The sequence below is a fragment of the Microcaecilia unicolor genome, chromosome 1, assembly GCF_901765095.1.
Source record: "Microcaecilia unicolor chromosome 1, aMicUni1.1, whole genome shotgun sequence".
In the NCBI taxonomy this organism is placed as follows: Eukaryota; Metazoa; Chordata; class Amphibia; order Gymnophiona; family Siphonopidae; genus Microcaecilia; species Microcaecilia unicolor.
The window spans coordinates 656756124-656770661 of NC_044031.1; the positions used below are offsets into that span (position 1 = coordinate 656756124).

The following is a 14538-nucleotide window of genomic DNA, read 5'->3' on the forward strand; positions in this document are numbered from 1 at the left end:
ACGCCAATGGCAGTCAAACCGCACCACTGACAAAAACAGCACATCTTTTCAATTTTTCACTCATGTCCGAGAGGCAGCCCAACCACATGCCCAGGCCCAGCAGAGGAGACAGCTGCTTCTACCAAGCAGAGCAACAAACCAGTACTAAAGAGGAACCAGAGCCGGCTTCCCCATCACTGCTTCACAAACTGAATTCTAAGAAGTCTACAGGAGCCTCCTCCTCATCCCAAAGTAGCCGAGGACTCTTGGAAAGGGAAGGTGAGCCCCAGGATTACCTCTGACAGGGGAGGGGATGGGACGTGATATACCACCTTTCTGTGGTTACAATCAAAGCAGATTATCATATTATATACATGTACTTATTTTGTACCTGGGACAATTGTTATTTTTTTTTTTTTTCAAAAAATGTGGCTGTCCCCCCTCGGCACTCAAGCACCCTTACCCCGAAGGGGTCGAGGCCCACAATCCAAAACTCAAGCCTGATGAAGTCTACTAGAGACTACTAGAGGTGTAACGTGGAGGGATTCAGCCGCCCGAGTGTATCACCCCCGAGGCACCAGAGAATCCCCACAGGCCTCAGCCTTTGCCAGCAACAGGGGTACCAATGGAACACAGATAAGCAGCCAGAAGAGAAAATTATGGAGCCAATTTGCCCATGCAAACTTTTTTTTTTTAAGTAAAAAAGGGAAGAATGAACAATTAAGAAAAAGAGGAAATACGGAGACTGAAAGGCTCACCACATCTACCACCTGCTGGAGACTGAGAATACTGATTCAAAACTGAGGCTGGGCAAGGATATTATAGGCTCATGCAAGAATTAAAGTTCTGTGTCTCCACCTGCTGTTAGGTAAGCACAACTCATCGGTCATTTCTGGGCTGGGCTGGAGGGATGCTAAGGAAAAGCTAATTAAACAAAAAAAAAAAACACTTATCTTTAATAGCTCGTTAACAGTAACTGCTCAATCAACAGAAGAAGAGAGAATTACAAAGAGAATTAAAATATATGCACAACTCTCTCAATCATGTCAGAGGGTCAAATCCAATGAATATATCTGGTCAGTCAATATCTGAAAGGTGCCAGTACTGAGATTTGTTTTTCTACTTACTTTGGTGTAACAGAAATAGCTACATTTAAATCACCGACATCTATTACCAAAAAGATCATCTGCTTCAAGTATGAACTACAATCGTTCTATGACCATCTCCATTTTAAATACTATATTCTGCTCTACCCAAGCCTGGAAAGTCTGCAAATAATTTAGGAAACTGGGCATTATCAGTCTTCAACATTAAGTGTAATTTTTGATACAAAGGTTAGTAACTAATCCAGGAGCAACACATTACCATTAAAACAATCCTCTTTCACTATTTGTATTCACATTAATGGCAGTCAGTATTTCCACACAGTACCGCTACTTAAGACTGCCTAGAAATTGATAATATACCTGATGCACCACTAAGCATCTGAATAGAATTATTACATCATTGTGACCATGACCAGCCCACCAAAGTTTCTACTCCCCATAGACAGTAGCAATAACCACAGCAGAACCAGGAAGTATAGAGAGCAAGATAGGAGGCTGAAGGGTGAGGAAGTGGTCTTGAGGTATGACACAGGGAGCTTAACTAACAAAGAGGGATGAAGAGAGAGTGTAGCAGGAAACAAGGCCAGTTTAAGCTGTGAACCAGTGAGGTAATGGATTTACAGCACCGGGAGTTTGTTCCTTTATTCCCGCCATTGTGCGGTTCCATTAATTCTGCCGGCATCAAGATATGTTTAAAACACAAGAACAAGAAACCCTGGTAGACCTACTGCACAGTGGCAGGAGCGCAGAAGCAGCCCCCACTGTTGTGTAAAGGAATAAACAGTGGCTGGGTGACTGGGACTGAATCAGAAGGGGAAGGGGAATCAAGGGCATATGCAGGGGAAGATGTAAATGGAAGAGCACTGGGGATAAGACAAGATTACTGAATACTGGAGAAGTAGACTGGCAGGTACTGGGGAGGGGAGGAAATGGTAGGAGAGCAGATACTAGGGGTATGGAGATGTGGGAGTGCAGGGATTCATACTTGAATAGGAGGTCAAAAGACAGCTAAGTTTGGCTGGATACTAGGAATTTAGATGGTAGTGAGGACTCAGGGCGTGAGCAGAGTGAAAGAGTAAGGGCCAAGAAATTGAGCAGGGATTACGTGAGGAGTACAAGTATGGCTGAGAGTGCAGAAAAATGGGAAGAGACAGTCTGAAGAACCTGAAGGGTTTGGAGACAACAGAAGGATTATGGAAAGGGTCTTTGAAGGTGATGAGGGAGTAGAAGTGTACGGGGAAAGAGAAAAGAGATGAAGAGGATGAAAATGAGTTTGGGGGGGGGGTCTAGGTGAAAGAACAGAACAGGAGGACTAGGGAAGTAAACAGAAAACAGAAGTAGGTGAAGAAATGAGAACAATGACTGGAGGAGAAACAAGGAAGAATGAAATCTAGCTAAAGAGAAAAAAGAAGAATTGATGTCAGATTGATTTAGGGGAGAAAGGGAAGGAGACAGAGTATGGAAATGAGATCCTGGAAAAGGACTTAGGAGAAAAGTAATGAGGAATAGGCGAGAGATATCAGGACAGACATAATTGGAAAAATGAGACAACAAAAAAAAAGGTACTAAGTGAATATCAGTGTGGCCGGTTAAAATCGGACCAGCAAAGTTAAACTGGATATTCAATGCCTGTCATGGGAAACGGACCGGAACTGAATATATGGGTTTAGCGCCAACCACAAGAAGACAGCCCGGCTATCTTCTGCGATCTAAATATCAGGGGCATCAAGTTTAATAACCTCTTAAATCAGAAAATGTGGAGACTGATTTTTCACTCATTCCAAAAGTACAACAAACATTTCTAGTGCTGTCCCCAAATCCTGGAAGCAAGCAATCATCCAACCAATCTTGAAGCACAGTCCTGATGCACTGTCGTCCTTAAGCTACTGGCCAGTAACAAAATCTAGTAATTAGGTGCCAGCAGGTGCTGAACACATCCAATATTGACAAAGCACCTTCACTCTGTCCAAGGAGGGATAATTTGTATTGTGTTTGTCACTCCCAATCATTTTGAACGTTGGTGCCTACTAGGAATATGCAGTGCTGTATACAAACAGGTAAGAGATTGTCTTGAATAGACTGTACAACTCTTGAGCAGGGACTAACAGGCAAAGGACAGTGCCGGGCAGACTTCTATGGTCTATGTCCCAGAAATGCCAAAGTCAGTCCATGATCAAGTATTTTATATCACATTCATTGTTGATTTAATCATGAATTGATGAGTGTGACTGTCAGGCAGAATGGATGGACTTTTCAGGTCTATCTGCTGTCATTTACTATATTACTACTATGTAAATGGATTGCTGAGTAACATCTGTTATGGGAGTGATTAAAACATGGTTATTCAACTTGTGAATAAAGGGTTAAGAGTTAAAAGCAACCTCAAAAAGGTGAGCTTTTAGTCTGGATTTGAATGGAACCAGAGATGGAGCATAATGTACTGACTTGACTTGGTGGTGGAAGAGAAGGTTACAGATAAGTGACTCACCTGATGAGCAGAGTTCCCAGAGAGGGGTGTAGGGAACGAACAGGAAAATACTGAGGAGCTGCAGAACGAATGCACTTAAGTCAGTAAAAGGAGATTAAACTATATATGGAAACAGAGAGCCGATGAAGCAGATTGAGAAGGGTTTTGAGAGTGCAGTGTCACTAATGGAAGATGTACAGCAGAATTTTGAACAAACTGAAAGATAGACTACTGCAGCTTGTACTAAACCAAGTGAGAGGTGATGAAAGTGTGCATAAGGATTTTGTTAGTGCACTCAGAAGGAAAGGAAAAACGTTATCGAGAAATAAATTACAAGTTTTAGTGGTCTGTTGAATATATGCAGAGAAAGAGACGTCAAAGAGGACACAAGGTTATGAACCAAGGAAACAGGGAAGATGACAATGTTATCCAAAGAGAAAGAAAGGCGGAGATAGGTTTTGGTAACAGAAAAGGTTTTATTCTCAGCTTGCAAACTCTTGTCAATAAGTCCAATATCCTTCATCCACACCAGTCTGACTTGACAGCTGGACACAGCACCAAAACCACCCTGACTGCCCTCCTCAGTGATATAGTTACTTAGATGGCAAGACAGCTACTTCAGTGGTCTTAGATCTTCCACATTCAACCTGGTTGATCATTCCTTGCTGCTGTCTTGACTCAAGGAAATTGGTCTAGGTGGGTGTGTCCTCTGATGGTTCAATTCTTTTTCATATGTGGTTCTTTCCATAGCTCTCAGGTTTCTTTCTCTATCTTGTGGCATACTTCAGGGTTTGGCGTTTGCCCCTTTCCTATTCAATGTGTTCTTTAGCTCAATGGCAATTGTAGTCCAGGATATGGGTATCAGTGAATTTTTATGCAGACATACTCATCTTTTATACCCCTGACCTTACTCCACTGAACTGCTGCCTCCAAGCTTTCTTGGAGACCAATTCCCTCATATTAACTCAAGAAACTTAGCATCCTGGATTACTGGCAGGTCTCTTCACCTGGTAAGTCCACCCATACTGCATGGCTTTCCAGACCCCCCCCCCTCCCCCTCCCCCCAATTTCACTATGAATTATTAGTCAAGTGTCAAGTCTCATCTGCTATTAGTGCCAACTCCATGCCTTAAGTCAATTCCATTTCCGTGACTCTTCTCAACATGCTCAGATACATGCTGATGTGACAACTACTGTAACTTTGTTTATGTTGTGTCATGGGCACAGAACACTACATCCTCATGTGACAAGTCAAAAGTCTCCACTCCAGTAAGAGGAATCTGTAAAATAGTTGGGATAGCTACAGCAGTAGTCCTTATATTCTCCAACTGTTCCACTCAGTCAATGTAAATCAGTCAAATAATGAGCATCTTTTCAAACATAGCATACAAGTCCACTCCAAGTACATAAATCTCATTTTTCGACTTCCAGTGTTTTATACTTCCAGGAGAAAGCAAGCACTAAATAGTAAAGTGGTTCAACTTCTGATTTATATGCAGATGAGCTCAATCTCTACCAGCCTCTACTTGTATTCCAAACAATTAGTTCAAATAAGAGTATTTAGTAGTTCAGGCCATTGTTATGTGAATGCCAAAATCTCCAGTAACGTTCAAGACAAGTAATAATAACCCTTTGTCCTAACTGCCAGTCTTTTCCCCAGGTTTAAGACTACCAGCTTTAAGCAAAGAGCATCCAGTTATGCTAGCACAGTCTTAACATAGCCCCACCCTGCAGAATAGTTTCAAAACAAGCAAGATATACTATCATCCACTCCACTGGCTGTGTATCTGCTAGGAAGTACAAGAAAAAGCCCATCTGAGCTCCTGCTTGGATAAGTGAATCTTCTTAAGCTAGGCTCAAACACTGCTCCAATTTATCACAGTCTGGGTTGGAGAGCTTCCAACTGATTTTTAGTTCCATATGGGCTCATAAATCTCCTCAGCTGCATCTCTGTACTCTGCTGTTGCCAATGGAAAAGCTCCCCCCTTCTGATGGGCTGAGGCAATCTTATATGGCTCTGAGAAACTGGAATGGCTCCTCCTCCTCCAGTGTGATTGGTTCTCCACCCTTTCAGGACATCTATGTTTGTTGTCTAGGAAATACTCTGGAAACATAGGAGCCACTTGTAACCACTCGCCTCCACCTACCCTCCTCTCTTCCTTCCCGTTCACATTAATTGATTTGATTTGCTTACTTTATTTATTTATTTATTGTCTATTAGATTGTAAGCTCTTTGAGCAGGGACTGTCTTTCTTCTATGTTTGTGCAGCGCTGCGTACACCTTGTAGCGCTATAGAAATGCTAAATAGTAGTAGTAGCCAGCTCTGTGGGTGCTTGAGCACCCCCAATATTGAACAAACTCCCTGATTATGTCCAGGGAGAGGTATTTTCCATTGGATTTAGCATCCCCAATAAATTTGGAGAGGTATTTTCCATTGGATTTAGCACCCCCAATAATTTTGAAAATTTGACTCCTATGTCTGGAAACTCTCCTCCTCCATTTCTTCAAGGGCCCTTTTCCTCTACCTTCTTTTCTGACCTGCTAAGAGGTTTCCTTTTTCCTACCCTTGGTTCCTTACCAAAGCTGGCATCAAATTATCTGATGTTAAATATTTACAAACAAACTAGAAATCTATTAGACTACTTTATCATGTGTACATTTGATCACGACTCCTGTTCTATATAAAGATCACTGATTCCCTGTAACACCAGATCTGTTTTAAGATACTTATAGTGGCTTCTAGGGCCCTACACACCAGTGTTCTGTATCTTTCATCTTCAGCTGTCCATTGTACTTTCATTTTCTCTGCTCACAAAACAAACATCTCCTCACAAGCCAGATTTGAATCAACCCCTCATGCAGCTTTCTATTCAGTGGCCCCTTTTCTTTGAACACAAATGCTTTCATTCTGAATTTTACTTCAAGAAAATCAGTGCTGGGCTTAAAACTCAGTACTTTGCACTGGCATAAGATGACGCATTTTGGGTTGCCTTCTTTTAATTTTTCTTTTCTTGTGTTTTACTTCCACTGTCCTATCTTATCATGGAGTTCTTTTCCTCTTCACTTCTATTAATTACGTAATGTGAACTACTTTGCTGTTTTTGCCAATGACAAGAAGTATAATAAGTATGATTTAAAAAAAAAAAAAATATATATATATATACACACTTTTGACTTTGGGTCCTAGGCACATGCCTCATTTGACTAAGAAGAAATCCTATCCTAGATAACTTGTATTTTAAGCAAAGGTAGAAAAGGGGCATGCTAAAGGAAGAGATATGGAGAAATTGAAAGGCCATTAAACAGGGGAGATCTGATGAAAAGCATTTTCAAACTCCAGCAATTTTCTCAGCAGGTGAAGTGATGTCTTAATGGTCCCTGAACTGGGTCCAGGGATGAGGATGTAGGATTGACAGGGATGCATGTGCTCACAAGGGAAGAAATACATTTACTCTCTACTTCTGTCATCCTTATCCCCTACCAAAAAAAAAAAAATCTAATAATGGCGGTATAGAGTGAAAGAAAAGGGCAGGTAGTACATGACAAAGTTCTAGAAGTATTTTTGAATCTCTACAGAGTGACATTTTCCTGACTGGTAATTCTCAGGTATGTTTCAAGCCCTTCTAATACATCACATCACTGATGTCACAGTACAATTAAGAATGGGTTAAGTTTTTGCATTCCACTGCACTTCTGATGTTAGTTTCGAAGCCTGGCTTTTTCTAAAGATATGGGTAAATGAGAGTAAACAGAAATGAATGATTCTGGAAAAATAAGTTTATTGTGAAACTGATAAGGTTTACATCTTCAAAACACAGTTTTACTAAACAGAACACAATATGTATACACCTTCAAAACACAGTTTTACTAAACAGAACACAATATGTATACACATTTAGGGACCTCAATTATCAATGTTTTAATTTATTTTCCAGGGAAAAAAAATTGCTTCTCAGCCTTCTGGCTAAGATCAAGTGTAGTATTTTCCAGGGAAAATAATATTATAGAAACAAAAGTGGGCAAAAATGATTTTTTTTTTTACAAGTAAATTCAAAAAACAAAACTACAATAAGGGAATATGTAAAATATAACACAAGAAAATATTCCACAGACAAAGAAAGAAAAAGGATGGTACACAATAATAATAATAATAATAATGTGTGGAAGGGGTGACTCTCAGTTATCTAAGCTCTGACGTTAAAAAGTGTCTATAGCTTGCTAGGACAAGAACTCTGAGCAATTTATTAAATGCTCTAACATGGTCCCTCGTCTCCAGCGCCATTTTGAAATGGTTTACTCCATTGAATTAACTCTTGCCTCCGGAGTTCCTGAAGAAGATAACGAAACGGAGCTCTGTAGAACCAGAGGTTGGAGAGTTTGTGTTTTTACAAAAATTTTTTGGAATCTAAGGTAAGTACTTTGGACTTTTCTAATCTTGAATATTGTTTTACAATCTAAATTGGAGTTTTTTTTCTTGTTTGTTTTGAGGATACTGCATTTATTTTTGGATGGTTACAATTTATCTCACTATCACACACACACACACGGAACAAGTGAACTCGAGTATCTAGGCATCAAATGAGCATTTAATAAAATTGCTCAGAGTTCCTGTTGTCCTAGCAAGCTTTAGACGTTGGTAACATCAAAGCTTAGATAAGTGGGAGTCACCCCTTCTACACATTAATATTATTATTATTTTGTGTACCATCTTTTTTCTTTCGTTGTCTGTGGAATATTTTCTTGTTTTTTTAACAAGTAAGCATCAGTATCAATTTAGGTGTACAGAAGCTAGAGCAAAATTGTTAGCCTCACCCACTCTCCATTGTTCATTCTCACCCTTCTCTCCTTGTCCTATCTCTTACTTTCTGCTAGTCTGACACGTCTGCTAATTCCAGCCTGCTTGTGCTGGTACTTCTGCTTTTTCACCAACCATTACGAGAATAGTATGGGATTATAGGCCCTGACTGGTTTAAACTCTGTCAATCAGAAGCACAATACAGTCACAGGAAGATGTGCTTCAATCCTCCTTCTCCCTATCAAACAGTGAAAGCAGGTAGAAGTTGACACTAAACCATGTCAAGTATTTCAGATCATCACTTTAGATGTAAACAATTTTCACCTTCACAAAATTATGGGAATTTATGGGTGAAAAATCAGTTCAAACCTGTGGTTCTCAACCAAATCCTTGGAACATACCCACTCAGTCAAGTTTTCAGGATATCCATAATACATATACATGAGATATATTTGCATACAATTGTGGCAATACATTAAAATTTAACTTAAATTTATTCATTGGGGATATGTTGAAAACCAGACTCGCTGGGTGGGGTTTGAGAACCCCTAATTTAAACTAATAACTAAAGGACCATAGTAAACCGTATTGTATGGTAAGAAATTGCACATTAGAGACAGACTGAACAATATGTAACATCCAAAAGTGTATGCCAAGGCATACACCAAAAAAACAGCAGTATAAAAGGTAAAAGGGATGGGAATTTGATATACTGCCTGTAGTACAATTAAAGCAGTTTATATTTTATATTTAGCTTGCTTTTTTGTACCTGGGTCAATGAAGTGTTAAATTGCCCAGGGTAACAAGGAGCTACAGTGGGAATTGAACCCAGTTCCCCTGGTTCTAAACAGTATCTTTTCAAATCCCCTCCCAAAGCATTACTCTGGGGAAAAACGTCAATTTTATCTGTGCCTCTCAAACTAATTACCAACTAAGAAAAATGGAAAAGCCTGATGTATAACAAGTACGTCTCTATAAAGAGTTTTGTTGGCTTAGATCCAGTTATTTCAAAGTTTTAAGGTTGGAAAGCGGGGGAGGGGGGGTGGACAGGAAAGAGAAAGACCATATACAAACATTTGTGTTTCGTTTGGAACTTGCTATACCATCATTTGTAAACCACTTCAGTGAATGGCAATCAATATAAAATTTGAAAAGAGAAGAAATTACATTTTCACATCACAATACACAGAGATTCAAGTACCATGTGATAAGCCTCCATTTGTATAGAATAGAGGCTACAATAGCTGCGTATGCCTTGTAGCGCTATAGAAATGATAAGTAGTAGTACAATAGGCATGTATTGAAGTTAATACAAAAACACAAGGAAGAAAAGTGGCAACATGCTTTTAGCAAAACTTTATATCGAGCAGCTACCACTAATCAGATTCTGGTAAAATTTCACTAGGATACATTTTAGAACCTTGGTTAACCAAAGTATAGAAAAAGATGAAAAAAATAAGGACTAAGGCCCAAGTAGTCTGCCCAATATACTTTCTGTATGATGCTACAGACGTACAGCTCTCATGTTTTCCCTTTTACTTCTTCGAAACTAGGGATCCTCCGTTTATTACATTACCCTGTTTGGCCTTTACCACTGGAAGGCTGTTCCAGGCAGCAAGCCAGGGTGAGTCATATCACAAGCCATGGAAGTACGCTCCAAGTCTGATGTTCTCAGAAGCATCCAACACCAACTTTAGGTTGCTGATACACAGGTGGCAGCTAAACCAAAACCCCATTAAAACAAGTAAAAGACTCACAAACTGCCAGATCCTCATGCTGTGGCCAGCCCACACAAATGTGGTGGTGGTGGTCATGGAACATAACCACCGTCATTAGGGTCAAAAGGTCGCAAAAACATCTGCCCCGTGGAGACATACATGTGTGCAACGCTACTGTTAGTTGGCTACATATGCCACAGTTACACATTGTCAGCCTGGTGAACCTTAAGCAAAGAGCAAGTTAGGGACAGTTTATCTATTTTGACTCTTGCAAACAGTCACCAGGAATGTGACAGACCCAGAAGGTCCCTCTATCTTCAACCAGAGAGGCTTTGAAATGGTAAACTGGTGCCTCGAACCCCTGGAAATGCTCAATGAAAACTAAGGATCTATTTGACAATCTCATAAGCCTTCTCTCCTTAAACAGTAAACTAAACATGTTCATTTTCCATGATTCCCTGAAATTTGGGCTAGAACCTAACCTTTATAGTTTTTTGCCCATCCTTTGAAAGTATTGGAATAACTGTCTTTCCTCCCCTCCCCCCCCTTTAAGCCTTCATATGACAGTTGAACCCAATTAATCTGCAGTACCAATGAACAGAATGAACCACTACACTAGTGTTTTCAGACAGCAGTGAAAAAGCAATAAAAATGTGAAGTTATAACTGAACATTCAGTAAGGTCACAAGCTTTAACACTGGATTTGTCTTATTGGCATATCAAATGTGTTTAAATTTGCATGACAAATTTAAAAATAGGCCTCTGTCTCCCTAGGAAAAGATTTAAATAACAAGTTTTATTCTGAGCATATAACTATACAAATGCAATATATATATATATATATATATATATATATATATATTATTTATTTATGTATTACATTTGTATCCCACATTTTCCCTCCTCTTTGCAGGCTCAATGTGGCTTACAATGCATCATGAATGGTGGAAATATATAAGAGAATATACATTTAGTATTACATAAGGATATTGGGTTAACATGATAATGATGAAACATGATAGTAGTGTAGCAAGCAAATATTATAAGACAATTCTGGATATATGTGTAGGAGTTCATTATTGATCTTTGTGGTATGCCTTGTTGAAGAGATGGGTCTTCAGCAGTTTGCAGAAGATCATTTAGTATTTGTGCCAGACCCACAAAACAGCACATTAAAATTTTTTTTAATTTTCAGGCAGAGCAAGACTCATGCCAGGGCCAGACACAAGGTAGAACTGTGTCATCACTCTGAAAATAAAAGGCTTTAACTTAAAGATCTTCCCCAAATTCATTTAATTAAGTTAATCTGTGCCTATGGCAGTGTAAGGGTTGGGTTACATAGAGGCATATTTTCAAAGCACTTAGCCTTCCAAAGTTCCATAGGTTTCTATGGAACTTTGGAAGGCTAAGTGCTTTGAAAATATGCCTCATAGTAACATTAGTAAGGGAAGGAAGATAAAGACCTGATATCCAGTCTACCCAACAGTTACGTTCATTATCAATTCAAGATTAAATCGACAATGAATGTGATATATACTCGATCATGGTTTTTCTTTGGTGTTTTTAGAACACAGACCACAGAGGTCCGCCTGGTTCTGTCTATATGTTTCAACTACTGGAGTTGCCCTCAAAGGCCACGCCAGCCTATCCTAATCCGTCAGTATTTGCGGGACAAAAACTGTTTGTCTAAATTACTTTATAATTTACTTTAATATCTATGATCTTTAATGTTACTTTGTAATTCTCATTCCCGATATGGCGATCGCCATTACGGCATAATGTAAGCCACAAAGCGCCTGCAAAAAGATGGGAAAATGTGGGATACAAATGCAACAAATAAATAAATGTCTGCCTGGCACTATCCTCACGTTCCAAATTACTGGAGTTTCTGTCGAAGCTCTCTCCAGCCCATCCTAAACCGGTTGCCAACTATCTCCAGATTCTGCAGTGTTGGCTTTATCCCAGTTAATGAATGGATTCGCAGCTCTCATTTCCTAATTACATTCCCTACTAGGAGACTACAATTTCCCGCAAGCCTTGTGGAAAACACAGGATTAGACCAACCGTACTGGAGAATCTAGAGCCAGCTGGAAACCCTTAGGTGGAGAGAATAAGATCCCAAATGTCGTTCTATCCGTGCAATGACAGCAAATAAGAAGCTCTGTAACGCCCCACGACACTAAACCATATGAACGCACTAAAATACTTGAGCCTCGGAACCGCCCAGGGTCGCGCACGTCAGGCCTGCTCCGACAGGATCCCACTGGATCTGCTTCTCTGCCCCACATAAATGACTTTCCAATCCACTTCCCAGACTCGTCCCACTTCTTACCGTTGTGCTGTCTACCCTGAAGCCCCGTTCTAGGTCTCCGGGTTCTCCGCTTGAATCGGGCTCCATTCCCCCAAGCACGGGTATTGGACAGGGCTGGTCCACACAGTCCCTAGCCCAACTTTTCCGCTGTTTCCACGCGCTGTCCCAAACAGCTGAACCACCGCAGCAGCGCACCGAAAACTAGGAAAGATGACAGTAACCACTAGTCTCGCCTCGCGAGAGTAGGTCGCGCGATCAAGTGAGAATTGCAACCACGTACGTTGCCAAGGAAACTGTTTATGCCTGTTAAACGAGGTTCCTTTATAACCTTCTCGTTCTGGAGGTGATTGTATCGTCGATACAGTTAGGACCGAATAACGATTTTACTTCTTCATCCTCTCTTTGCTTCTACTATCGGCTTTCTCAACTAGCGTTTACCGGCACGCTTCCGCGCAGGCACAGCAACAATGGGAAAACGTCATGGCCTGTCATCACCAACCACTGCACTTTGATCGGATTCCTCGGTAACACTGCGCATGCTCTCTCTTACTGGCGTCTTTTGGGAAAACGTGGGACTTCACGTGCTTCGAATCGAGTTTACCTCTTGCCTCCGCCCTTTGACGGGGTAATCTGTGTACACGTTCATAGCTTGGATCGGATGTGGTTTTTGCAAGGTAGTGTGTGGAACAAGGAGGTTTAAACAGGAGTGGAAGTGAGCCTACCTAGTCCATTGTAAGTAATGAAGCCAGTTAGGATGGTCAGACTTTCCCCTTCCCAGCACAGCTGTCATCCCTCCCCGTTTACTCAAAACAAAGCATGCAAACCTATGAGCTGCTGCATCCTCATTGTTGGTCCATCTGTAACAAGTCTAAAGCTGTTTCAATTGGATAAGCAGTGCCTTAAAAAGTGGAGGACAAAACTTGTTAGTTTGTTTTCACTTATTGGACAGCTTTTTAATTTATTTGATAGCTTCCCATATGTAGTTATAAATATCATGAAATAACAATTGAATATCACCAAAACAGCTTTGAAGAGTGGAGGAGTAGCCTAGTGCTTAGTGCAGTGGACTTTGATCCTGGGAAACTGAGTTCAATTCCCACTGCAACTCCTTGTGACTCTGGGCAAGTCACTGAACCCTCCATGTAGTTGCAAAACCTCAGAAGTTCAATGTAGTTGCAAAAAAACTCAGAAAGGTGGTATATTAAGTCTTCCACATTATAGGGCAAAAGGTAAAAAAACGGATACAGCGGGATCCTCGGGATCTTCCCAGATTCGATCAGAAAACTTTTAAAACATCTTTTTTTGTTGGAAGTCATTTACATTTCTTGCCACACTGTCCTCATTTGGGTTCCAGGGCTCTGTCCTCTCCTGGTTCTCCTCCTATCTCTCCCACCGCACCTTCAAAGTTCACTCTCATGGATCTTCCTCCACCCCCATCCCCTTATCTGTTGGTGTTCCCCATGGATCTGTCCTTGGACCCCTTCTCTTCTCAATCTACACCTCTTCCCTGGGCTCCCTGATCTCATCTCATGGTTTCCAGTATCATCTCTATGCTGATGACACCCAGCTGTATCTCTCCACACCAGACATCACCGCGGAGACCCAGGCAAAGGTATCGGCCTGCTTATCCGACATTGCTGCCTGGATGTCCAACCGCCACCTGAAACTGAACATGTCCAAGACCGAGCTTATCGTCTTTCCACCAAAACCCACTTCTCCTCTTCCTCCACGTTCTATCTCAGTTGATAACACCCTCATCCTCCCCGTCTCATCTGCCCGCAACCTCGGAGTCATCTTTGACTCCTCTCTCTCCTTCTCTGTGCATATCCAGCAGATAGCCAAGACCTGTCGCTTCTTCCTCTTTAACATCAGCAAAATTCGCCCTCTCCTCTCTGAACACACCACATGAACTCTCGTCCACGCTCTCATTACCTCTCGCCTGGACTACTGCAACTTACTCCTCACCGGCCTCCCACTTAGCCATCTATCCCCCCTTCAATCTGTTCAGAACTCTGCTGCACGTCTCATATTCCGCCTGAACCGATATACTCATATCACCCCTCTCCTCAGGTCACTTCACTGGCTTCCGATCAGATACCGCATTCAATTCAAGCTTCTCCTTACCTACAAATGCACTCGGTCTGCTGCCCCTCACTATCTT

General features: G+C 41.0%; 1 protein-coding gene across 3 annotated transcripts in view; it reads right to left on the minus strand.

The window, feature by feature from the left end:
• Nucleotides 1–12889, minus strand: part of FAM219B (family with sequence similarity 219 member B) — a 39636-nt gene extending 26747 nt beyond the window's left edge. For all 3 annotated transcript variants that reach the window (XM_030186607.1, XM_030186599.1, XM_030186592.1), the window contains exon 1: nucleotides 12399–12889. In XM_030186607.1, coding sequence (XP_030042467.1) covers nucleotides 12399–12464 — 66 coding nt within the window. In that variant the 5' untranslated portion in view covers nucleotides 12465–12889. The remainder of the gene's footprint in view (nucleotides 1–12398) is intronic.
• Nucleotides 12890–14538: the final 1649 nt, after the last annotated feature.